We start from the raw sequence: 25659 nt of genomic DNA on the forward strand, positions 1-25659 counted from the left end.
CTCTGCAGAAGTATTCTTCCTCAGGCTGCTTCCAGCTCTAGAGCCAGGACAAAGCACTGTTTTCACTGCACCCAACAGAGGTAACTGCAGAGTGGCACTCGCCAGCTACTCCCCGGAAGGGCCTGGAGGCTCAGTGAGGGGCCGTGGCTCAGCTAGCCCTCCATGGTGCCTGGGGGGCAGGTGTCCCTGCAGAGTTTTGTGCACTGGGACACTTCTCCCATTCTCTGCCCAATATTAAACAAGCCACAAGGCAGATTCACATTGCCCAAGGGGATTGTTTTTCAAACTGAAGTTCATATCGGCTAGTATATTATAAAAATGCAACTTTCTGGGCTGTATCTCAGACCTACTAAATTAGAATCACTTATATAAGGGTCCAGCCCCAGTGGCCTAGTGGTTAAGTTCAGCACATCCCACTTCGGCAGCCTGGGTTTGGTTCCTGGGCACAGACCTACGCCACTCGTCTGTCAGTGGCCATGCTGTGGCGGTGGCTCGCATACAAAAAGAGGAGGATTGGTAGCAGATGTTAGCTCAGGGCAAGTCTTCCTCAGCAAGAGAAAAAAAAAAGAATCACTCATATTGGAACCTGGAATCTGTACTTTGACAATGTATCCCAGGGATTCTACCTTCACTAAAATCTAAGACTTTGAAATAGCTCTTGCCACCCATTTTGTTGTTCCTGGAATCCCCCCAAATCTCCAAACTCTTGGGAATGACAGCATACAGGGTGGGTGCAGAGTTCTTATATCTGAGAGAAAGCAGCAGAAAGGAGTCTACCTCACCTTCCTATTCCTTCACAGAGAAGAGAAAATGAGGGCCATGATTTATTCCCGCCCCCCCCCCCCCCCGCCACCTTCAGGCTTCTCACTCCAACTTCAGGGAGTCCTGGAATTGGAATACAATAGTCACACTTCAGTCCAGTCTCTGCTGAGCCTGAAGAACTAATGATGTTCCAGTTAGTATCATTCTTGTTCAGTAGCACATCATGAAGGGAGCCGTGAAAAATCAGTGGTTTGGTTTGAACCGACAGCCTCACCTGGATCTGTGTCCAAAGTGAGTTTATTCCAGGATGAGACGGGACATGATGAACGAGGCGTAGGCCAGATCATTGAAGGACTCTCAAGACCCCATAAGGCGTGCTCAGGAAAGGCCTAACTAAAGCCGAAGGAGATGGTACACAGGAGAAAGAAAGCTCAGGCAGACATCAGAGAAGTTCAAGACGTCCAGGCGTAGCTCCCAGGGTCCTCTTCAGTCACACAAATGTACTTCACCAGTGGACTGGAGAGCCAAGGCACAAGTTTGCCAAGTGGTCTTTTATACCCCGTTGGTCACATAACTAAAACCAGGCCGTGTGTTAAACCAGGGCGAGCTCTCAGTCTGCATAGTCCTACACACACCAGACAAGTCCTACACAGACCAGGGGAGTTGTGCTTTAAGCAGCAGATTACAAATCTCTAGCTATTTCATCCATATCTGGGCCAAGGGTCAGCCCCAGCCTTTGGTGTCACGGAAATAAGCGTGGAGCTGCCCCAGTGTGGCTGCAAGGTGACTCTTGGACACACGGGCCAGCAGTCCGGCATTTCGGGAGGAGCTTGAGCTCTTGGTTCTGTTGCATCATATTTCTGGGTTTCTGGAGGTCAGTTAAAGCTTTATTCTGACACATTGATTCTTTCTCTTTGCTTAATGGATAATGTTTTCACCATGTGATGAAATTTCCAAACTGGGATTATCTCTTGGTACGTGATAGCTTTCTCTAGAACATCTTTATTCCCTCCCTCTGATGTCTTAATTTTGCAGAAGGTAGAGAACGGTTTTCGGTAAGAATTCAGTGGAGTCAAAGTCCCTCTTCTCATTCATTAATTTGAAGAATTTCTTGTTTTATAGTTCTGTTGAAAATTTTAAAATTCAGGGAAAATTAATATTTGGAAAGCACTTTAAACACATATTATATGAAGAAGTAATTAAGCCTATTTGATTTTTTAGTTTAAAAATATTTTAAGAAAAAACATTTAGTCAAAATAATATGTGTGCAAAAACATCCACAAATGCTCCATTTACTTTGAGTTAGAAAACAGTGTACCATGTCATTTGTTTTTGCAAAATTCATGTTGTGCTTTTATAATTTAACAAGGCAATGAAAGATAAATGTTTTTCTTTCTCTAGATTCATTTAAAACCAGTCACGCTTCTAACTGAACAAGATCATGTGCAACATAACCTGGCCTCTGAGAGAAGGAAAGTTCGATTACAACATGAAGATACCTTTAAAAACTTGATGAAGGAAAGTAGCAGGTTTGACGGTCAGTAAGTCTACTTGTAGGAACTTTAGTTATATGACTATGACAAGTGAAGGGGTCTTCTTAGAGCACACTTATTTCACCTTATGACCACGATTCAGTCCTGGTCCAACAAACCCAGTGGCTGGAGAAGGAATGGGCTGGCCATTCAGAATATAACCTCTGACATCTAAGACCTGTTTAAATTGAAGGATCTCCAGGGGAGGAGACGGGAGAGAAGGGCAACCGGGACCAGGCAGTCCTTACTAGTATGTGTGTGCTCAGTAAGGATCAGTGAATGAGGAATGACAATGCCATACATCCATCTGGTACTTCATAGTTCACGGAGCAGTTTCTCATCTGTTATTTCATCTGAGCTGCATTAATCTTGACAGAAAAGGAAACTGAAACTCTGAGCTGTGAAGAGCCTTGCTAAAGATCGCAGGGGATGTGAATGGAAGCAGTAAGTTTCATCTCCTGTTTCCTGGTTCTTCCACAGTAACCCTGTTTGATGGGTCAAAGTTCCTTAGTTCTCTGCAGAGATTTCCTGGCTCTGTCAGGCCTCGTGAGGCCAGAATGGCAGGGCAAAGAGGGCTGCCTTGCCCCTCCTCTGCCCTTCCTTCTGTCTGCCCCCATCTCCTGCAGCCCCAGGGGAGATGACCTGTGAAGGAGAGCCAAGTGGGTGAGGGGGACAGTGGAGAGATCCAACCGGAGCCCTGTGTCCCCACTGCCAGGAGGGCAGGGAGCCTCAGCCAAGTCCAGCTCCGCTGGGTTCTGGAGGCAGACTCAGGAGGAAGAGGAAGGAAAATCAGAATAAGAATGTGGCAAGAGGGGAAGGAGGAAGAGGGCACACAGAGACCAGAGGGGAGAGGTGCGCACAGGCAGGGGTCATGGATTGCATGCGCTTTATTCTGCCCCATGTGACATCACCATGGTCCAGGGACCACCCCACAGAGGACCTCTGGGTTGGAAAAGAATTTTTCAAAGGCTTCTATTTATTGCTGACCTTTTAAAAGACAATGCCCATTACCAAGTTATTTTTTAAGGAAATGAAGACTTCGTCATTAAATTGCTGTGCTGAGAAGAGTGCATCCTTTTGTAAAGATGGTCTCGGTACCAAAAAATATATTACAAATGCATTTCACTAAAGTAATGAAATAGCTGAACCATAAGAACAAGAGCATGACTAGAGAAAATTCAGAGTGGAAGTTGGCAGGGTACAAAAAGGTAAGTCTGTGTCCTGGAGGCTCCCTTAGGCCATGCTAAGAGGCTTGACGTTTCTTCTGTCCTTGATGAAAGCCAGTGAAGATTTGAGCAGGGTTGTTGTATGGTTAGATTTGCATTTAATATGGTCACTCTGGGTAGAGGGAGGGAGACCAGCAAGAGGTGAGGAGTGGCTGCACGAGGCAATGATAGTGGGGGAGAGAGGAGGGAAGGAGTCAGAAAAAGTACAGGGGTAAAATGAGCAGAATGAGGTCACTGATATGCGGAGAAGGGTGAGGAAGCAGAAGGAGTCTAGCATAACTCTCAGGGTTCTGGTTGAGCAACTAGTTAATTAATAGTGGTAGCATGGACTAAGATGATGAATATGGGGGCCAGGGGAGGGGGTGTTCTGATGAGGTGGATGATGAACCTGCCTGGGGAATAACCAGAGCATGAGACCGGGGCTGGGGAGAGTAAATCTGAGAAACAACAGTTTACAGATGTTAATTCAAACAAAGATGGTACATGCAGTCACCCAGAGAGGGTTCACGGGGCCACAAGGGTGGTGGCCCAGAGATAGAACATGTGGAACACGGCCATCTAAGAGATGATCAGAGGAGGAAGATGAATCTACAAAGGAGAGCCGGAGGGACTGGCGGGAGGGGTACATGGAGAACTGGAGAGAGTAGTGTCACAAGGCAAGGGAGTAGAGTTACAGGAAAGAACGAGTGGTCAGCTGTGTTCCAGGAAGTGGAGAATAAACACAGTTGACCGGATTAGGAATAGGGAAATCATTGGTGACCTTGGCAAGAGCAGAATTAGTGGAAGCATGAGTGCAATAAATCAGATATGGAAAGGGAGACATTCCGATGACACCATGTCATTGGATGGGGAACAGCTGACTATAACCTCTCTGTCATAGTCGCCTCCAAATTAAACGTTCTTGACACTAGGCTTTGTTAAAGCACCATCCACGGCACATCAGGATGCCGTGGATGGTGAAGGTAGTAGAGACCCCAGCCTCCCAGCCCTGACAGCCTGAGGGTTGTCCTCTGCAGGAGATGTAGATGGTGAGAGATATGGTGGCCACCACAGCTCTTAGAGCAGCTTGGCTATTTCAGAGCCTCTGCTTTCGGGAAACTGAAGCGTTGAATGGGGTCTCAAAGTGCCATCCAGACCAGCAGGAAGTGTCCCACTGCAGAGCTGACATGTGACAGGAACTCAGTTTCTTCCTGGTGGTTTCCTGCACTCGTGCCGTCAGAAGTGGGGCCTGCTCCTCTCTGGTCTCTGGACCCAGCTCCTCCAGGGGAAGTAGGGGCCTTTCTGTCGGCCCGCTGACTCCCAGGGTGCCCACACCTCCCTGGCTTCCTTACTCCTGAACTGGATCACTAGACTTGGGTGTCCTCAGCGGCTCATCTACTTCCTCTTGCAGCCCGTGGTCCCTGGCCAGCAGAAGTTGCTCTTTTTATTTTCCTGTCCCAGGACTGGCTGCGCCATACTCAAACCACTGACTTTGCTCTGATTTTCTCAGCTCGCTGAGGCAAGGTTAAAAACAGACAAAAAGAACTATCAAGTCAGAATAATAAAGGAACTTATTTAATAGGTTTGTGTGAGGATTAAATGAGTTAATATAGATGGATTGCCTGGAACAGTGCCAGGTGTGCAGAACGTGCTGTGATTGTTATTATTTGAAAAGTCCCCATCATAGGAAGGATTGGAGGCATCAGCTGAAAACTGTCCTTTCAAAGAACTTGGCTGTGAAGGGTGGAAGGAACAGCCTGGAGCTGGAGGGGGCCCTCAAGGTCAAAGGGGCATTATTTTTCAGGATGGGAAATATTTGGTCATGGTTATGGGCTGATCAAGGCTGGTGGATAAAAATCATTATTGAGGAAGAGGTTGATTATAAGAGAAAGACATAATTGATGCCAAACCTGTACTTAAGACACCAGAAAATTGTGATTTCTTTGTCTTGGGAAGAATTTACGGTGATCTCTGCTACTCTGACCTGAGTGTCGGTCTGCAGGGAGCGTTGCTAGGCCTGTTGCGCGCTTCCTTCACTCCCCACCCAAGGTCACATGAGCCAGGAGGACGTGGCTGGCTGCATTGATTTTTCTGATGTTGTACAAGTTGTACTAATAAACAAAGACCATTTGCTATACTGTCTCCACAACACCAACAGTAGTTTGAGCACTAGAGACATTCTGAATTAATTAGTGACAGGCACATGCTACAGCCATTCAAATGCAGAGGTACAATGATTAAAACTGACTTCAGCTTCAGTTTGTTAGGAAGTTGGGCAGATCAGATCTATATGTTTGGTTGAATTTAGAATTGTAGATTTTTTAAAGTCTGTTTTTATCATCTGTTTCATCTGATCTGATCCAAAATAGATTATTCCACATTCCTTTGCACAAAACAACTTTTAACCTGACTTCATTGATTTGATCTTCTTTTTAGAAATTTTACTAGCTTCCATGCCACCAAAGGTACCACAGAACTTAAAAGCAATTTCTCTTAGGAATGTAAGAGCCACACCCTGGAACTTAAAGTTGCCACAGAGTGTGCGGTTTGTCTACGTGCCCCCCGTGGACCTGATGGAGTCTGTTCTCAGCCGGACAGTATGTTCTAAAGGAAGACAGCTAGAGCATTTTTGTTATTGAGCCATGTTTTTAGAAAAACCAGGGTTCTACATGGCTTGTAATATCAGGCATAAAAGACTGGAATCCGTTTCAAGATGTTGTATGATTGAAAGGCATTTGAAAGTTGAACCCAAATCATACGCTTCCAGAAGAAAAGGGGAAAAGATGGGATTAGATTATATAAAAACAGAATTTCTTTGGAATGTGCTCTTGTACCACTGGAATGTGGAAGCTTGGCATGTCGCGAAAGACTTCAGTCTTTCTTGAGATTTTGAGCATTTTAATTATAATTTTTTCAGAGAGAAATCAGTCTTTATGAGCATTGTCCTGTGTTGATCCTTTCTGGTTAGGAGAAAGAAAACAAGGGCTAGGATGACCTCAATTCAGGTCAGTGTTCCGACCTGAAAATGTGGAATGAGTGTAAAATTGTCCTAGCAGAATGATGACACAGTACTGAGTGAACACCAAAGTGCAAGTAATGAAACTGACCACCAAAGAAGTATGCCCTGTCTGGAAGCCTGCAGAAAGGGTGAGGTCTGTTTACTGTGTTGGACTTGGGTACACAGCCAGAGCTGCGAAGCCTGAATTAATATCTGAACCTGAGAGAGCCCTGTTTCTCCATTGATTGGCAATTACCTGCAAATAAGCACGATTCCACACCGGAGTCACCTATCCTGAGGATAGTTCTGCATATATGCCATAACTGATGCTTATGCACGTAGGACCTGCCTGGGACCCACCTATGGATCCCAGTGTATGACGTGTATATCTTTATAGGAATCAAGTAGCTTTTTCTTTAAAGTTAGCCCTCAGAAAAGAAGGAGTTGCCTTATATTTGAGTCTGTACAGTGTATCTCACACTATAAGTCCCTCTCTTAGTTAAATTTTATTTTATAATTATTTTTAAATTACTTAAAAATAGTAGTGCACATGCACAAGTGAAAAATTCAAAAGGTATAAGCGAGGATTCAGTTAAAAGGTAAGTCTTTCTACTGTCCGTGTCTCCCACTTACTGGGTTCCTATCCTTAAAGACAAGCACTGTTACACACACACAGACACTAGCACCTAACCAGGAGCACAATATTCAAATAGTTATGCGCCTTTCTTTTTTTCATTTAACAATATATTTTAGAGAAAGTTTACACTAATTTATTTTGAACAAAAAAAATACCATTTGAGTAAGAGAAATTAACCTAAAAAATGTATTGAGAAATCAATATTAATTTTGGATATTTATAGAACATCATCTAACAAGATCAGTAATTAAAACAGAGAGAGAGAAGTTGGAAGGAGTTTAAGATTTCATATGCCTTTTCAAGATCACTTTAGGAAGCAATCCAATTCTGATTACAGCAATATGGTGGACTCGGTGTCTGGAAAAAAACTAAAATTTCTGGATAAAATATTTACAAACATCTTTGCAAACACATCTCTGCAGCAGAAAAATAAGAGAAAAGCTTGAAGTCCAGAAATGATTAGAAAACACAAATGCAGCAGTGTAAGGAGACACAGAGCTGGCGTTTGCCCGGGAGGGCCGTGTGGGTGCCAGGAGACCTGGAGCCTGTGTTTTACTGCGCCTGCAAGGGCTCCGGAGACAAAGCCAGGGGCTCACGTGAGCTGGAAGGTGGAACCAGGGAACCGTACCTGGAGCTGCAACCTCCAAAGATGACACCTTCAGTAGGTCAGCTGGGAAAGTGCCACCCATCAGAGAGCTCTGGTGAGATGCTTTCCTGTCTCAGCCAGCCGTGGCTGTAGGTTAAATGGAAAAGAGTGTTTCCCTTTGAGAATTCAATCACAAGCTTATTCTCATGCAGATTTGGTGTCAGAATACACATTAGTTGTTTGGCCTGAAACCGACCAAGTGAGATTTAGTGGGAAGTGGTAGTATGTTGTGGGGCCCCAGGGAGATCTGTGCGCCAAAGGCAAATTCTCTGTGGAGAAATGACTTTAAGTCCATCCCTCAAGAATTCCCACAGATAGAGATCCAAGGAATTGGGGCTTCTAGTCAAAAATCATAAAAGATAAAAATAAATAAGTCACCAAAGTCCAGAAGAAGCACCAGGTAATAGAATGAGGCCCACAAAGACTACAGATGTTGCATTTATCCTATAAAGAACATGAAGCAAGAATGTTAATATAGTTTAAGAAATAAAGAGTATCAAAAGTATTACACTGGAACAAGCAAATGACCTGGAAGATGTGAAGAAGAAACAAAGAGAATTTCTATACAAAAAGAATATATAATAATTAAAATTTAAAACTCTATGAATTAATTAAACAGCAGATAAGATGGTGAACTAGAAGACAGATCTGAAGGAGTTACCTAGAAGGCAGATGGATAGACAAAGAAATGGGAAATATATGAAAGGTTAGGAGACAAAATCTGGAGTAAGAAGTCTAACAAGCATCTAATCAAAGCTCCAGGAGAGGGTGAAAAAACTGGGAGAGAGTAACATTTGAGGAAGTGACATGTCATGAAGAGGTAACAAGAAAGTTTAATATACATATGAAAAGACGGACCTCATTATTATCAAGGAAATGCAAATTATAACCAACATGAGATAGTAGTTCACACCCAGGAAACTGGAAAAAATTGAAGAGTCTACAGTCCAGTGTATGTGAAAATGGAGAGCAGTGGGAACTCTAATAAACAGCAGGCAGACATGTAAATCAGTACGATCATTTGTTACCTAAAAATATTCTGTTGATAGTAAGGACTATGAAGGTGGAATAAATCAGCAAAGTAGGTTTATTCATCCATCCATTCATTCATTCAATAAACATTTACTGAGCACCCATATTTAGGGATTATGTTAGAATAAAAAAAATCAGTCCTTGTTCGAAGGAGCTTAGGATCTAGTGGGTCAGATAATCAAAGATCACTCAATCAACTATAAACCATAACTGTGAAAGAAAGGTCCGTATGAGAGCTCATAAGAGTGGGAATCAGCCGTGGGTCAGGGAAGGCTTTCCTGAGGAAGTGGTGACTGAGAGGAGCCAAGAGAGAAGAGGAGGTAAGTAGAAGGAGGGGGAGCTGGTGGTCAAAGCAGTCGCCAAGGATAAAGGGAGCAACATGTGCAAATGCCCTGATGCGGAAGACAACATTTAGTTGCGACAATTGAAAAAAGGCCAGTGTGGCTGGAACAAAGGGAAAGATTGAGAGAAAATAGGATGGGGGAGAGAGGGGTGCTAGTGGCAGTCAGACTAGCTGGAGAGGAGAAGCAGGCATGGGCCAGATAAGGAAGGAAGGGCTTGGGGCCATGGGAGGATTTGGGCTTTTCGACTAGGACAATGGGAAGTTACTGACTGAAATGATCAGTGGATGAAGGAGAAAAAACATAAAAGAAAAAGACCATCAATTAATTATAACTCTAAAAATTCTGTTAGGAAATGGAGTTAAAAATCTCTGTAACCGCACTGCTTTGCCCAGTTCTGCGTGACTATGCCAAGAATGGCCCCATTCCCAGTTACCAACAACAGCCGAGCGCTCATGTGCTCTGCCACTGCAAGCTCGGCCCTGCCTCTCACAGTACACCGGGATGGCCCCCCTGATTTGTAAGTCCTCCTCCACCTCCTCAACAGTAGCGCGTGAGATTTAAGCCTCGCTGGTGATTCACTTGATGCAGGAAGTAAAATTGAATACATTTTACTGTTTTGCAGCCAGAGTAAATGATTCCTCCATTGTTGACAGTAAAAACCCAATTTGTCAGTAAATGAAGCAGATATGATTCAAAAGGAGAAGGACACTGAGAAGTACAATGTATTGTGTCTTTTCTGTTGGTGGCTTCATTCATTAGAAAACAGGAACCGCGGGAAGCCACATTCCCACTCTGAAATTGATAGGACAGCAAACTATTCCAGATTCTCAGTGTCTGTGGTCCTTTATAGCTTGAATTCCTTCCTTTTTAGCAACTTTATTGTCATACCATAGATGACCCATATTTACAGTGTGCAGTTGGATAAGTTTTGAGACACGTATCCACCCATAAAACCATCACTGCAATCAAGATAAAGATGTATTCATCAATCCTCAAATTTCTTTCCTCCGCTCCCTGCCCTTCCTCCATCCCAAACAACTCCAGTTTAAATGTAATCATTCTTTTAATCAAAATTCGACAGACTTGAAAGATATGTTGGAATACAATCTCTAAAAAGCCCTTTTTGATCTGTTATCTTATCCAGTTCACTGTAAATAGCCACCTGTCCGATGAAATTCACACTGTAGAATAAAACCTATTTATTTCCTCAAGAGTTGTAAATCTTTTGGAATAATTTAATTTTTCTAAAAATCCCATGAGTTGAGTGTGCTGTTGGGAAGGTTCTGCGGTTGACTCCTCCATCGTTAATGTTCACGTCCGCTTTTCAGATCCCATCTGGAGAGAAGAGGATGGCACGGTCTCCACGAGGGGCACCTCTGTTCAGAGCATTGAACTTGTCCTCCCGCCCCATGCTAACCATCATGGAAACACATTTGGTGGCCAGATTATGGCTTGGATGGAGACCGTGGCTACTATTTCTGCAAGGTTCTTGGTTTTGACCTTTGGCTTATGGTGTTGGGACCAGGAGGGAGAGAATAGGAAGGGTCTGAGTCAAGGGCGGACAAGGAGAGGACAATGTTGCCTATTATCAAAATGAGAAAATGATAAGTCACTTACATGTTTACTTTAGAATTAATCTGTCCTTTTGTTTGAGGGTGAATGTTTTGGTTCTTGCTTCAACAATAAAAATGAAATGACAGTTCTAATACTTTATTCTGAATTATGAATGTTGATCTTGTGACACTGCAATGCCTTGTAACAAAATAGATGCAGAATAGAAATAGAAGACAGCCTGTATGCTTAAAAATAGTCGAGTTTCAAACCTTTTTAAAGGCAGTTTACAATTAGGTCTGACCTTTGAAGGTGCTGGTTGGGATTGTTATGCCAAAGGATTAGCCAAAAAATAAGAAACAGGGAAGAACTTGAAAGAATACTTTTAAATGGTCCTCAGTTTCAGAAAAGGTTATTTTGTTCTTAATAGAACTAGGTAGGCAATTGAGCAGCTTTAAAGAACATTGTGTGCTGTGAAAATGCATTTGAACAGGATCTGCCCTTCTGACAATCTTTGTAACCACTGAAAATTGTTAAGGTTTTATTTTCCCAAAATTAAAAGAATTTTATTATTAATGTGTCTATAGTTATGACTATAGTTAGAAACCTGTAGTTATCCTTCCTATAAATTACGCACAAATATAAGAGAGCTTGTTCTTAAAATGAGATTGTCATTCTTAATGACCATAAAGCATTTGAACCTGTTCTATTGTAAAGGCTTACCATGTAATTAACTATGGCAGAATCTGTCCACTTAGTGTTGGCACAATTCTGTAGAGTAATTGAATGACTACAGTGGGAGTCTAAAATATAGAAAATTATGGAAGTAACTTTCTAAGATTAAATATTCATTATAGATATTTCAAAATTTCACACACACCAGAATTGTAAAACATAGACCTTTAGCCTTTCAGGCTTTGTGTAGCAATCCAGGTAACTTTTCTGTAGGGAATAAAATTAGGCTTTTGATATGTGGGTGAATTCAGTTAACTGTGCAGCTAAGGAGCTAGTGTGAATGGCACCACTGGCACTTCTCTTCACTGTGTCCCACTCCAACCTGGGAGTCACAGCTTCCATGATTGCAGTCATGAGCTGTCAAGATGAACACCCTCCAGTTAGAACGAAAGACATTGGTTTGCTTTTTGGAGGGACTTCCATAGGGAACAAAACAAGAGCAGAAGCACCAGCATCTTGCTAAAGACCCCATGGCCTAGGGACATGGTATTTCCCATAATATTTGCAAGTAGTGTACAGAACCACTCTCAACATACACAATCTGGTTATTTATTTCACTCTTGAGTTAGAAGAGGTGTTTATGTAGAAAGCACACTGAGCACTGGTCTATTGCATCCGTTAAGTGAATCAGCAGTTCCTGAAAATATTTTGGAGAATGATCACTGTCTTCTCCCTCCCTTCTTCCCTTCGTTTCATCAGCCGCCTCTGTCGAGCACACCCCCTTCTGAAGTCCGTGGACATGTTTAAGTTCCGGGGACCATCTACAGTGGGAGATCGCCTTGTCTTCAACGCCATTGTCAACAATACATTTCAGACCTGGTAAAGCCTCTCTAGTGCTCTTACGTTGCTGTAAACGAATACAAACGTGCACATAATTGATTTTTTAAAATTTTTACTTCAATCTGGAGGTGAGCGTAGGGATTACGTTAAAGTAAGCAAGTTCCTTCTAATTTTTGTTTGAAACTTCACTCAATCTTCAAACTCCATAGACACACATTTTAACCATGTGTTCTGCTTGAGACCTCCTTACCCTGAGTAAATTGTGATACATTGGGTTTTGTTTCATAATAAGGGTGACTGTATGTCCCAGGTGGCCCAGGATGGTTCTAGTTTGTCCCTGTCATAGTTAACTCTTCCTCTACTCTCAAAAGAGTCCCGGTGACTATGTGGTCAACCAGTTCATAATGGACCTGTCATTTACCAACATGGAGTCCAAAGTACTTCCCAGTTATTTTTATTACTCTTCATACACAATGAAAAGATTTCATTTCGTATTTTTTCTTTTTAAATGTAAAAAAGAATATCTATAGTTCCTGTCCAATTTCAGTGTTTGATGCTTTTTAATTACAAAACTGTTGTTTTTAGAAGAGAAAACTTGACTTTGGCACAATTTAATATGCCTCCCCAAAATACGTTCATGAATGTATAAAGTCCCACTGGCTTTTTTCCCACTTCAAAGTGGGAAAGTAAGCGGAACTGGTCCCAGAGGCTTGTACATCAGACCATTGGCCTGATGAAATGGATTTTAACAGTTGCATAGATTTGCAGATGACAAAGAAAAAACTCCGGACCCACATTCTCTTCCCTGCTTGGTGGGGGCAGGGCAGAGGAGGCCTGGTGTGACCTGGTTCTCTGCCCGCTGCCCTGTGTCACCTTCTGCAGCCTTGAAGTAGGAGTGCGCGTGGAGGCCTTTGACTGCCAGGAGTGGTCTGAGGGCCGGGGCCGCCACATCAACAGTGCTTTTCTCATCTATAATGCTGTCAATGATAAGGAAGAAGTGGTCACATTTCCCAGAATCAAACCCATGTCAAAGGTCAGTTATAAGCATGTGAGCTTCAGTAATCAGACTGCTTATTCTAGGGGAAGGTGTGGGTACAGAGCTCTACCCAGAATCTCTCCTCACACCAGCAACAACTTCCGTGGCTATTCTCCTTTGGTTTTCTTTCTGTTCTGCATCACAAAGTAGAATGAGATTTTTCTTTTTTCTCCCAAATCACTCTAATCATTCATTGAAATGATGAAGGCCCTGAAGATGTTACTAAGCAAGGGCCCCACGTGCAGAGAAGCCAATACTACGGCACTTGCTTTGGAGAAAACAGACAACTTTATTGCATGGCCAACCAGCAAGGAGATAGGAGGCAAAGCCCCAATCCCTCTCCTTGATCGGAAGCAGGGATAGACTTTTAAGGAGTTGGGAGTGGGCAGGGTTATGCCAAATGCTATTTTGGCAGAGTCTAATTGGTTGGTTGAGTGTAAGGGTCTTCTACGTCCAATGTGCTGTAAACCAAGGGACCCCTTGCTTCTCATGAGGTTCCCCGCACCACTTTCTCATCACACTGAGTTCCATAGTTAAACTTTTGGTTCCTAGATGGCTCGAGGTCATCTGAGGACAAAGTTTCCATCCTGTGCACATGTTCCAGCTACATGACTTGCGTTTTTGCTCATTGCCGCTGCAAGATAACTTTGGTATTTTGTTATTGCTACAATAGGGCCAGTGCAAACTGACCTATGATGGCTACAAAGACTCTACCTCCACTTGGCCAAGAGCTGCTGTTGGAAGCAGATCATCCTCCATGTCCCATTTCTGACTCTTCTCTCCCCCTTTACATCCAGTTCTCTATGCTGCGCCACAGTCTTGGGAACGGTGTCTTCCTCGCGTCCTGAAGTTGCCTTATTGCCAACTCTCACCTGAGGATAGTTCACGCAGAGACACTGTGTCCCAATTAACCTTTCCAACTGACTTAGGAGAGAGAAACTTAAGGATTGTAGCACTAAAATCTTAGAAATTTATTGATTTTACTTTTTTTAATTAAAGGATGATTTTAGACGATATCGTGGAGCTATTGCACGCAAGAGAATTCGCCTAGGCAGGTAAGGGACATAGGTACAAAGATTTTATGGGCTCTTCTCTTATCTGACAAATTACACAACCCCCTCTCTGGGTCTCTATTCCCCTGTAATGTAAAAAGAGAAGGTCTGATGTTTTCTGAGTGTCGAGGCTATTGTGATGGAAATTCTTCTTCCTGATTGTTCCACCAGTAAAAGCAGCTTTTTAAAACTGCTGTTTTCAGTTCAAGAAAGAGTTAGAGTTACTGTTGTGTGCTAAATGCACAGAAGAAAACTGTTATTCAACATTTTAATTTTTTCTTTCCAGAAAATATGTTATTTCCCACAAAGAAGAGATTCCATTTTGCGTACACTGGGATACTGGCAAGCAGGTGACAGCTTTATGATTTGGAACTCTTCATGTAAAAATCACATCATTACAAAAATGGAAATCCCCTTGTTTAACTGGTTCAGGTTGTGCCTACACAGGTTGGATGAAAAGGTGAATTATAGCAGCCAGTCGTCGCAAAATAAAACAAAACCAGGCTCTTGGCAACTGGTTACCAACCAACTGCTTCACTGTCTTGTTTGAATTATATGTACAGTGCTCAAACTGCAGACTCGGGCTGCTCTGCCATCAAATGCATTCACGCAGCACAGGATGTTGAGATCTGTTGTCTTACTGTGATTTGTGCTGAATGACGTGCCCACCAGCTTGCCATTTTATAACATAGCAACAGAGTATTAGTGGTTTTAATGTTTTTGACCATAAAATGTACAGAGAAATCCAAGTTTACTGATTACATGTTGATTACAAGTCATACTGAAGGGTAATCTTGTCTTCGCTCAGGACACCAATTAAAATGATCCTAATTTGCTAAGTGTGCATGCTTCGTGTTACCTTGCCTGAATTCTGAATTATGCGTTTGAGACAGAAATCATGTTACCTCTAGCTTAGTTCTAAGCTCGACCTTATCACTTTGGCTCTCACAGTGCCCACTTTCTAAACAGAAGATATTTGATCGCATGTCTGTGCGTTGAGCTCACCACTTTAAAATACTTGTGTTTTAGGTAGCCCTGAGTCATGGCAATGTGGAGGCTCTCAAAAAGCTGGCAGCCAAAAGTGGTTGGGAGGTGATCAGTGCTGCAGAAAAGGTAGGAGGCACCCAGGGGTGTGCACAACCCACGGTCCATCACAAGTGAAAGTTGTCTTGATGGTGGTGGTTCTGCTGCTTTTGAGAAGGTGAAAAACCCCGTGGGGAAACTGTTTCCAAGAGTCAAGTATCTCTCCAGCCCTGTCTCTACTCCTCCACACCGACTGATTTGGGGTCCTTCAAATACACCTGCACATTCCTACACCTGAGCTGAATTGTCATGTCCTACCCCTCTCTCCTCATCTCCATCTGCCCTGATCCTACTTGGTCTTCGATCCCCAGGAGAAACGTTTCTCCATAAAGCCACTCCTTCCACCCCTGGCTGAGGGAACTTCTCCCTCCAGGAACTCCTTTAGCAATTACTTCTTTAAAATTAATTTGTCAATTAATTATGCACTACCTTGTGACATTTCTTCATAGCTATGTTGAATTGATATTTAAGTCTTACGTAGTAATTTAACTTTTTACACATGATCTCTTTCCCTAACTAGGTTATAAACTTCTTAAGAGAGAGACTTGTCTTGACTTGTTTTTGTCTCTCTTAGCACCTTTTACAGTGTTTTGCATGTCATCAAATTTAAATAAATGTATGTCTTTCGGATGTTAGTTTTATCTAATTTCAGAGGTATGTCAGGAGACCCTTTGAGCTGATGCCCACGTTAACTGGACTGTAAGCTCTCTGAGGGCTGTTTGCTCACCACTGTAGTCCCAGAACAGAGCAGTGCCTGGTGCTCAGAAGATGCTCAATGATGCCAGCTTTTTGTCTGTGTTCACAGTTCAGTGTGTACTGGTTTTTCTGTTTTTGTTTTTTCTCAAGAGGATTCGCCCTGAGCTAACATCTGATGCCAATCTTTCTCTTTTTGCTTCAGGAAGATTTGCCCTGAGCTAACATCTGTGCCAGTCTTCCTCTATTTTGTATGGGGGTTGCTGCCACAGTATGGCCACCAAGGAGTGGTGTCGATCTGCGCCTGGGAACTGAACCCGGGCCACCAAAGCGGAGTGCACCGAACTTAACCACTAGGCCACAGGGCCCGCCCCCAGTGTGTACTGTTTTCCATCATAATGAAGTAGTAGCCTCTAAAATAGGGTAGCCATGTGTCCTGGTGTTCCTGCGACAGTCCTGGTTTACCCGCCTTGTCCCGTCATAATGGTTAGCGGCACTTGCTGTTCTAGTTTGGATGATAAATTATATGATCATTTACCCTGAAATCAAGCAAGCTTAAGTGCTATTTCACTGATTATTTTCAACTCTGACTTTGTTTTGTTTGGGGTTGTTTGCTTTTATTCCATCTTTGTCCTCACTTCTGAATCCTTTCAAAGTCTTCCCTACCCCCTCTGGATCCAGTTAGGTTTCCATCTGAGCTTGGTTCAGTGAGGCAGAAACACAGGCTTAACATAACAAAGTTACTTGTTTCTCTTTCTCTCTCATAAAAGATGCTTCAAGACTTTGTTCTCTTTCACTAATACGAAATCTGCTTCTTGCGTTAGTGCTGGCATCTGAGCATTCCTGAGTAGTGTTGGAAAGGACAAACATGTCCGGAGTGAAGGAAGAGAACATATTTAATGAAATTGTATAATATATTAAAACTTCTGTTCTTTGGGAGTTTGGGACCAGAAACAAACCTAAACAAATAGATGGAGTATTTGCTATTGTCTTAGGAGAGCCATCAATAATTAATTCTTAATTTTCGTACAGATGCTTATTAGAGGATAATGTATAATTAAAGGAACATTCTTATGTTATCTGTTGAATCTGAAGCCCTTTTCTTTTTAGATTATGACAAAAATCTGATTTTTTTCTTTCTGTTACCTGCCTCTTCTCTCCCACTTTTTAAAGGTTTTATATGCTTTTAATTTTTAAATACAGCTCACTCATTTTTTTTGTCTCCCTTTAGTTGAGTGATTCTTACAACACAACTGTCTGTTAAGAATCATACTTATTTCAGGTTTTAAAATTTATGCTTTGTTGGTTTTTTTTTTTTTTTTTTTGGTGAGGAAGATTGGTCCTGGGCTAACAGCTGTTGCCAATCTTCCTCTTTTTGCTTGAGGAAGATTGTTGCTGAGCTAACATCTGTGGCAATCTTCCTCTATTTTGTATGTGGGACGCTTCTACAGCATGGCTTGATGAGTGGTGTGTAGTTCTGTGCCTGAGATCCAAACCAGTGAACCCCAGGCCGCCAAAGCGGAATGCATAAACTTAACCAGTATGCCACCAGTCTGGCCCCAAATCTATACTTATTTTTGAGATAAATTGGTTAGTTTTCAAAAGTCTAAGATTTCTGGTGCTTGTAATGAAATTGGACAGTACTTGTTGTTTTAACCCATCTTTCATTTTCAGTGTATAATGATGGAATTAGTAATAGCAATACAAGGAGCAAAACATGTACCCTCATCTTAAAGGAGATTGTAATCTATTTTGAAAACATTACGCATATACATGAAACAGCTGAAGAATAATTTTAAGGTAGTTTATAAACGAGCAAGAGATTATAGTGTTTAAACCATAAAAGCCAGCTCCTAGGAAATGAAATGAAGGGAAGACAGTTACTGAGAGAGAACTCTGGAGAGGGGGTCATTCTTTTCTCCTTGAAGATAGAGTGAGGAGTAGATTGCTGGAGGGGTAAAGAGGCTGCTAGGCAGTGAGTAGCTTGAGCCAAATCTTTGTGGTAGAAATTAGCATGGGTGGGAGCAGGCCTAACTGGAGCAGCTTTTCATTTAGGAAGTAGCTGCGAGTGTACTGGAAACATGATGGTGAAAGCCCAAATGGCAAGGACCACTTGAAAACCATTAAACAGGAGGAAACCCCATATGGGAACCAGACCAGAGGGGGCTGTTCTCGTTGAAGCTGGGGAGGGGCTGGTCCCAGAGCTCCGCTTGCCCCTTTCTTGTCACTATAGTCCCCAGAGTAAACCCCCAGGCACCTCCAAGGAAAGTTAACCTCCCCCTGGGCCTCTGTAAAACCCAATTTTATCTTCCTTCCCACAATGTAGTCTCAATAACACTGGTCAACAGATAGTATAAAATTCTAAAACTTTGAGTTATTTCCTCTTGTGCTATTTGTATAAGACATCCAAATCCATTAAACAGAATCTTATTAGAATGAAAAAACAATATCATTAATAAAACGTTAGCAAGCTCCAGTAGTTTGAGCCTACTTACTTTAAGCTTCATTTCATAGAATAAAATTCTCCAGGTACCAAATGATAAAACGTTTGAGTTGGTTACAAATGGAATTTAATCTGTATTCTTCTGAGCATGAAAGGGAACTCGTTTTCTTGGAGAGTTGGTCTTGGAGAATTTTTTCACTAAGCAAAGGTTGGCTTTTTGAAGAGAGTAGGGATTAAAGAGAGCCAGCACCAACCACTGCCTTTCCTTGTCTGCATCAGTGTCATTGAGAAGGACTTTCTGCTGCCTTCCCCTGCTGGGGAAGGATCAAAATATCATTCACGCATCCAATACTGTACTTGGCACTGGCTAAGTCTGCGAGCTCTCGAAGGGCACAATTTAGTGGTGGCTATTTAGCATGACGTTTACTTTGGCTCCAGGATTGGAAGCAGCGGCATGTGTCTGCAGCCTGGGGAGCCGCTTCCTGGAAGTGTGCTGTAATCATGTCCTGGGGCTGCCATGGCAATCCTGCAAGCTTGGTGGCTTACGCAACAGAAGTGTGCTGTCTCCCGGTTATGGAAGCTGGAAGTCTGAGATGAAGGTGTTGGTAGGGTTGATTCCTCCTAAGGGAGTGGGAGGATCTGTTTCAGGCCTGTCCTTCTGGTGGTTTGCTGGCAATCTTTGGCGTCCTTTGGCCTGTAGATGTGTCACCCAATCTCTGCCTTCATCTTCAGATGACGTTCTTCCAGTGTGCATGTCTTTGTCCAAATTTCCCCTTTTTATAAGGACACTAGTCATATTGGATTCGGGGCCCACCTTACTCCAGTATGACCTCATCTTAACTAATTACATCTGCAATGACCCTGTTTCCAAATAAGGTCGCATTCTGAGGCACTGAGGGTGAGAACTTTAACATATGAATTTGGGGATGTAATTCAACCCTTAACAAGTTCTCAGCCCAAAATTACACCCTACTCCACCCTTGTTCTACCAAGGCTGCCCCAATGCCAGAGTCTGACAGAGACTGGAATTCACCCTGGCCGCCCACCCTTGCCTCCTCTGAGATTTCAGAGCCCCAGCTGTCTGGCTCAGAGCCAGACGGCCACCAGGCTTTGATAAGGTGACTTCCCTCTGGATTTACACCAACGAACCTCCTTCTACTCCTGCTGTACAAGGCACAGAGTTAGGCACGTCCAAGCTGAGGTGAGTGTCAGCCACCAACTGGAGCCCCATGCATGGTTTTCTTTCTGTTTGATAACTGCACACAGCCTTCGGACGGCATGTCCTCCTTTGTGGGCTCGATTTAAAGATAGGCTTGGCCCAGAGGTCCATTGGAGAGGTAAAATGGCATAAGCAAATAGTCACCTCTTTCCTTTTTAAGCTGCTTTTAGTCAGTTTTTCATTTCTTCCTTCTCCTCTTGAGGATATTTATGTTTAAGTAAAGGTTTCCTCCCTCACAGCCTGACTTTTCCATCTGCTTGATTCCTGCAGGGAAGTCTTAACTCTATGTTTGTTTGTCTTCTCACAGCTTGTTGCCATGGGAATGATTATAAGATGGCAAATTTCAACACTAACTTCAAAGCCCCTGAAAGAGAGGGAGAAAATGGGTGGGATAGAAATGTGCTCTTAGCTGAACACATACCTCTGATTATTGGCAAAAGCACAGTAGAAGGAGAGTTCAGAGTAACAAGGGATACGTTGATGTTTAATATGTGTCAAGTGGCTCCCCAAGACAAGCCTCCTCTTATCTACTTATCTAAGGAGTAATAAGCGTCAGAAACCCAGGAATTGGCCTCCCGGGAGGATGAGCCCTTGTGATTCCCAGATGAAAGAAGTATGGGCCTTCGGCAGCCCTGTTAAGAGGTTGAGTTGGTTCTAGAGCTGGTTAGCTTGCTTCCTGGGTCCCCTCAGCCTGCTTGAAGGCACACCTGACATCCTGGAAAAGTATCCTAGACTGTAGCCTTGGTTCCAAGGTCTCAGGGGGAGATGAGGCACTGACTTGCCTATCAGTCTGGTGATATTTTCTGTTGTTTCTGGGTGGAGGCGGGGACACATCCCAGAGCGAGAAAGGCTTACATTCTTTATTTTTCATGAGAAAAACTGCTGCATAATAATTAAATAACCTCCCCCTCAAGTTGCATATTGTTTGGAGACACAGGACACAGGAGTATAGCATCCTGGTCAGAGCTCTAGACATCTAAGCATTTGAAATGAATGTGCCGTCGTTTGCCTTCTTCTTATCCAGGTGCCAAGATGCCTTGGGTAGTGCAATCAACCTATGATTACATATTTATGTTTGTGGTTTTTAAAGTAAATGCATCAATTCTTCTTTTATAATTTATTTTTTCTTGTTATCTTGTTAGATAAAAATATATACCCTGGAAGAGCATGATATTTTATCTATTTGGGTTGAAAAGCATGTGGAAAGACCAGCCCACTTGGTTTACCATCTCTTGTCCGACTTTACCAAGCGACCTTTGTGGGACCCTCATTGCACGTAAGAATAAATTTAAAATATTTTCTTAATCAACCCTGACATCATGTAAAAGATAACTCTACATTGCAATCCATCTCCATTGCCCAGCTAATGACCCAAAGTTTTATCAATTAAAGAGTATTTTTTTGAAGCTTGCTCTGCACAGAAAACTGCTATTGAGAGACACAAAACAAAAATTATTATAATTATTTATGTATCATCTGTATCGAGTTGATGTGCTTTCCCACATCTATTGTAATCCCACCAATAACTCTTCATGGTTAATATTATTCTTGTTTACCAAAAGAGAGGTCCGAGACTTGCCAAGGTTGCACAGGCAGTAAAGCAACAGAATCCCAGTTGGAACCTAGCTGTCAGGCTCTGAATTCCACTCTTGTCTTTTCATACACAATGTCATTGCTTTCAAGGAAGTGATTATCTTATTGGCCTTCCAACTTCCCACTCTTGCTGTTCAATCGGCGGTTCCTTCTTTTTCTGTGAAGTAGCACTGCCCTGGGAGGCTGAGAGGAGCTGTGTGGGTACCGAGGTGAACCACATCCCTCCTGCTCTCCGTGTCTGGGCAGGGCCCACTCTTCTCAGCCTACAACTCTTCTGTCACTTCCTGTCTCCTGCATCCCTAATCCAGTTTCCTCCACTCTCCCTCCCTTCCTGGAATCGGGATGCACCTTGTCACCACACTGAGGGGATGACTGCACTCAGGCCATGCCCCTGTCTCCCAGGAGTCCCAGCTCTGGCTGTAGTGCTCAGGGCCTCGCGGACACCTTGCTGAAAGGGAAGGACTGGGGAGATGGGCTTCCTATTATATTAAGCAGCACCATTTACTTCCTAATCTTGAGAAGGTAGAGGTTCATCTTTGGAATGTCTAAAACTTACTGAGATTAATACCATGTAATAGACAATTAAATACTACTAAAGTGAGACATCTCTGGGGTCATCTGTTACCTTTGCATTAGAGGCCAGAAGGATATGTCCTGGTTAATGCTATCATAATAAAACTCTCCGAGAAAGGAGGAAACACTTCATGATTTTCTTGCTTTACTATTTGTAGATACTCTGTAAGTACAAAGCTTTTAGCAAGAACAATGCCTAAACTTTGGTGTTAACTCTTCAAATGTTTCTCCCACTGTCACCTGACATTCCAGCTGAATTGAACTTTAATGAATGGAGAATGAATGAATGAATGAATTCTAATTCAATTTACTTTTCTTGTGCACCTACTGTGATTCAGATACTGTTCTAGGTGTTTTCACTTAGTCCTCACAATAACCCCATAAGTATTATGATCTACATTTTACAGATGAAAAAATAGTGACTTACCTAACGTAACTTAGCTGCTAAGTGGCAATCTGGGATTCAAAGGCAAGTTGTTTGACTCCAAACTTGGTGCCTTTTCCAATAGATCATATTACTTTGCCTGAGTCTTTCTTGAACTGTCCATATAATTCACTAGTCTACAAATTATTATTACTTGATCCTAGAGAAAAATAATTTTGTGGAAAACAGCTAAATGCCTTTCTCTGAAGTGTTGAGGGCAGTGACCTTAGAAACAGATGGCCACCATTCTCTCCATCATGTGCAGAATTATTCCTTCTGACCAAACAGCTCTTTCTAAAGATGGACTTTGAGAAATGATGCTGGCTTTGGGAGGATGAGCAGAAGAGTGAATGTGGACACCAATAATGAAGTTATGCAAACAAACAAATGACGTGAATGCCTTACTCTAGCAGGTGGAAAAGTGCAGCCTTTCTTTCACTGTTCTGTTTATGTAGGTCCTGTGAGGTCATAGAGCGGGTGAGTGAAGACAATCAAATATATTATATCACCTGTCCTGTAGTGAATGGTGATAAACCCAAAGACTTCGTAGTACTTGTATCACGAAGAAGGCCTCTTGAAGATTGGTGAGTATATGCAATTCAAGTGTTAGAGCAACGTTTTATAGTATAGGGTAGAAAGAAAAAGTTGATATGAAAATAAGGAAGTCAATGTAGGCATTTCTGGTCTTGATTGATATTCATCTGAATTTTTTCTGGATGGACCTTTAGTTATCATTTTTTTTAAAAAACACCTGTTAAGTACCACCTGTGTGCAAAGCACCATGCAAGATACCTGAAGCAGTTCCCTTGCCTTTTGGTCTATTCACATACAAAACTGATATTTAGCAAACCTTTGAAACATTCCATTATCAGTAAAAATGAAGTGAAAGCCAAATAAAAAACCAGGAATGGGTTTAGACTTTACAAAGCCTCAGTTGTGCTAGACATCCAGAATAGCTGGCTGCCAGCTAGGGCTGTCGATCAGAGTGTCTGTCCCTGACTTCTCTGTGGGCATTGGACTTCTCAGAGCATGGTGCCTAGATTCTAAGAGGAGGTGTCCCCAGAGTAAGTGTTCAAAGAGACAAGAAGTAGAAGCTGCTGGACAGTTAAGGTGTACACCAGGAACTGGCCAGCATCATTTCCAGTGTCAGACCTGGCCTACAGAAACAACCCCACCCATGTATGAATATTAATGCACATGCATGTTCAGGATAATATCATTTATTGCAGCAAAAGCTATTATAAATAAACTGAAGGTCAATTTTATAAATTATGCTAGAGCTATACTCTGGTAGAATACAGACACACCTCTAAAGAATTATTGTTAGGTGAAAAATCAAATTATAGACCAATTTTTGTAAAATGATTAAATGTAGCTAAATATTATGTGCATCTGCTTACATAAATGTTATATATTTATGAAGAGGTCTAAAGGGATACACAACAAAATGTTAACAGTGGTCCTCTCTGGGATGGGAGTGGATTGTGGCTATGGTGGACTGAAGGAAGAATTCTGTTTTCTAGTCTATAGGGTACTCTATTGTTTGAGAGTTCTTTAAAACAATGCATATTATTTTTTCATTAAAAAGGAGAGAAATTACAACCCATTAGGACACACAATAAAACCAGTTTGGAGGACAACTTCAGCTTTGTGGAGTTATGCAAAGTGTATGCAATTCTTAGGCAGAAAACACCTGTGCCCCATATTACTGTTTCCTACAGTTGACTGGAGCAATAGAGAATGTTTTCTAATGCACGCCGCTCATCTAGAAGATCTGGGTCTCCATAGCTTCACTTCTACCTATATAAATAAAGTGCATTAATTATAGGAATTTATTTTCTAACAACTATTCTTCATTTCTCGCAAGAACTTAGAAAATGTCTGTTCACCTTTCAGTAAGACGTTCTCGGTGGCAGCGAAGTCGGTTATTCTGCCGTCAGTCCCTCCTTCTCCACAGTACATGAGAAGTGAGATCCGATGTGCCGGGTTTCTCATCTGTGCTATTGACAACAGTTCGTGCACCGTAAGTTTAATGAAACATCTGCAGATTAATTTGCTCCTACAGATTTAGGGAAATCTTTTACCCAGATTTACTAATTATAATTCTGTAATGTGTGTTCACACTAGGGGAATCTTAAGGTCCTCCTTTCAGATCCATTCCAGAAGGTCCCCAGAACATTAGGGTCATAGGCTCCCCTATACCAACAAGATTGAGATGCCTGCTTGAAAAGTTTCCAGTCAATAAACAATTAAAATATTGTATTTTCTTTCTGAAACAGGTATCTTACTTTAACCAGATTTCTGCTAGCATCTCTTCCTACTTTGCTGGAAATCTTGGTGGCTGGTCAACATCCATTGAAGAGACAGCAGCTTCCTGTATACGGTTCTTAGAGAACACTGTTGATGATGGGTAGATAATCAGATTTTAAATGGTAAACTTTCAATTACCTGTCATTTGATTTCTCACTTTTAATTCCAAACACCCTTAACCCTGACACTTGGCAAGCTTTTGGGCCACAAAATAATTTAAAAGTAAAATGCAGTTATGAAGAGATTAAAAACAAAATGCATCCTAAGTCAAATACCAATGATTTGGGTTGACGTTAAGAGCGTTAAATCTGTTTCAGATCCTCTGGGAGGCACAGGCCATGGAAAATTGCCTATATTCTATATTGTGCGTTCTGTAAAATGGTGCAAATTTGGTTAAAATGATCATGAACATTTTTAGGCTACAGAGGTGAAATGTGTTCTGTTTGAAATTTTATAAAATTTTCTGAAATAAAAAATGATAAGTTGGCTGGTTGATTAATACCGTGGGATTATTCCAGGTTCAGCAGGTATCCGCTCCTTGTCAAGAGCATCTGACAAGATGTATTACATGTTTTAGAGCTTTAAATTAGGAAGACATTAAGACATAATGGGACCCAATCAATTTTAGTAATAGGAACTACTTTATTAGTGTCATTTAACATATAGTCAAGGTGGCTGACCAATTTAGTATCTATTGCCCTACATACACATACAAAGTACCTGCAAAATGTGATATTGCAGAGAAAGAGAATATTAACTGAGCTCTTCTTTCATAACTATTACATTAGCACTTTCTATTCCCTAGACTTCAACATTTATTATTCTACTCTGTCAGTGATTTGTCTAATCTCCTAAGACAAACCAACATATGTCAAGTTAGCCTCCTCTACAGGACGACATCTAAAAGTCGGAGGACTTCTCCGTTAGAGTGGAGAGCAGGGGGGTTGGATGCATCCTGCTGTTATCTCTGCTCCCCCTGCTTATGCCACCTCCCCATCCACCCACCCAGTC

The 25659-nt window shown here is 42.2% G+C and overlaps 1 protein-coding gene across 2 annotated transcripts in view; it reads left to right on the top strand.

Annotated features, from left to right (window-relative positions):
* The window catches only part of ACOT12 (acyl-CoA thioesterase 12), a 47028-nt gene extending 21894 nt beyond the window's left edge, over positions 1-25134 (top strand). For both annotated transcript variants that reach the window (XM_044777911.2, XM_070517856.1), the window contains exons 5-15: positions 2164-2299; positions 10485-10641; positions 12142-12261; positions 13105-13255; positions 14258-14313; positions 14597-14660; positions 15340-15423; positions 20891-21024; positions 22794-22922; positions 24235-24361; positions 24618-25134. In XM_044777911.2, the coding sequence (XP_044633846.2) occupies positions 2164-2299; positions 10485-10641; positions 12142-12261; positions 13105-13255; positions 14258-14313; positions 14597-14660; positions 15340-15423; positions 20891-21024; positions 22794-22922; positions 24235-24361; positions 24618-24752 (1293 nt within the window). In that variant the 3' untranslated portion in view covers positions 24753-25134. The remainder of the gene's footprint in view (positions 1-2163; positions 2300-10484; positions 10642-12141; positions 12262-13104; positions 13256-14257; positions 14314-14596; positions 14661-15339; positions 15424-20890; positions 21025-22793; positions 22923-24234; positions 24362-24617) is intronic.
* The last annotated feature ends 525 nt before the right edge of the window (positions 25135-25659 follow it).

Source organism: Equus asinus, chromosome 9, assembly GCF_041296235.1.
Source record: "Equus asinus isolate D_3611 breed Donkey chromosome 9, EquAss-T2T_v2, whole genome shotgun sequence".
Lineage (NCBI taxonomy): Eukaryota > Metazoa > Chordata > Mammalia > Perissodactyla > Equidae > Equus > Equus asinus.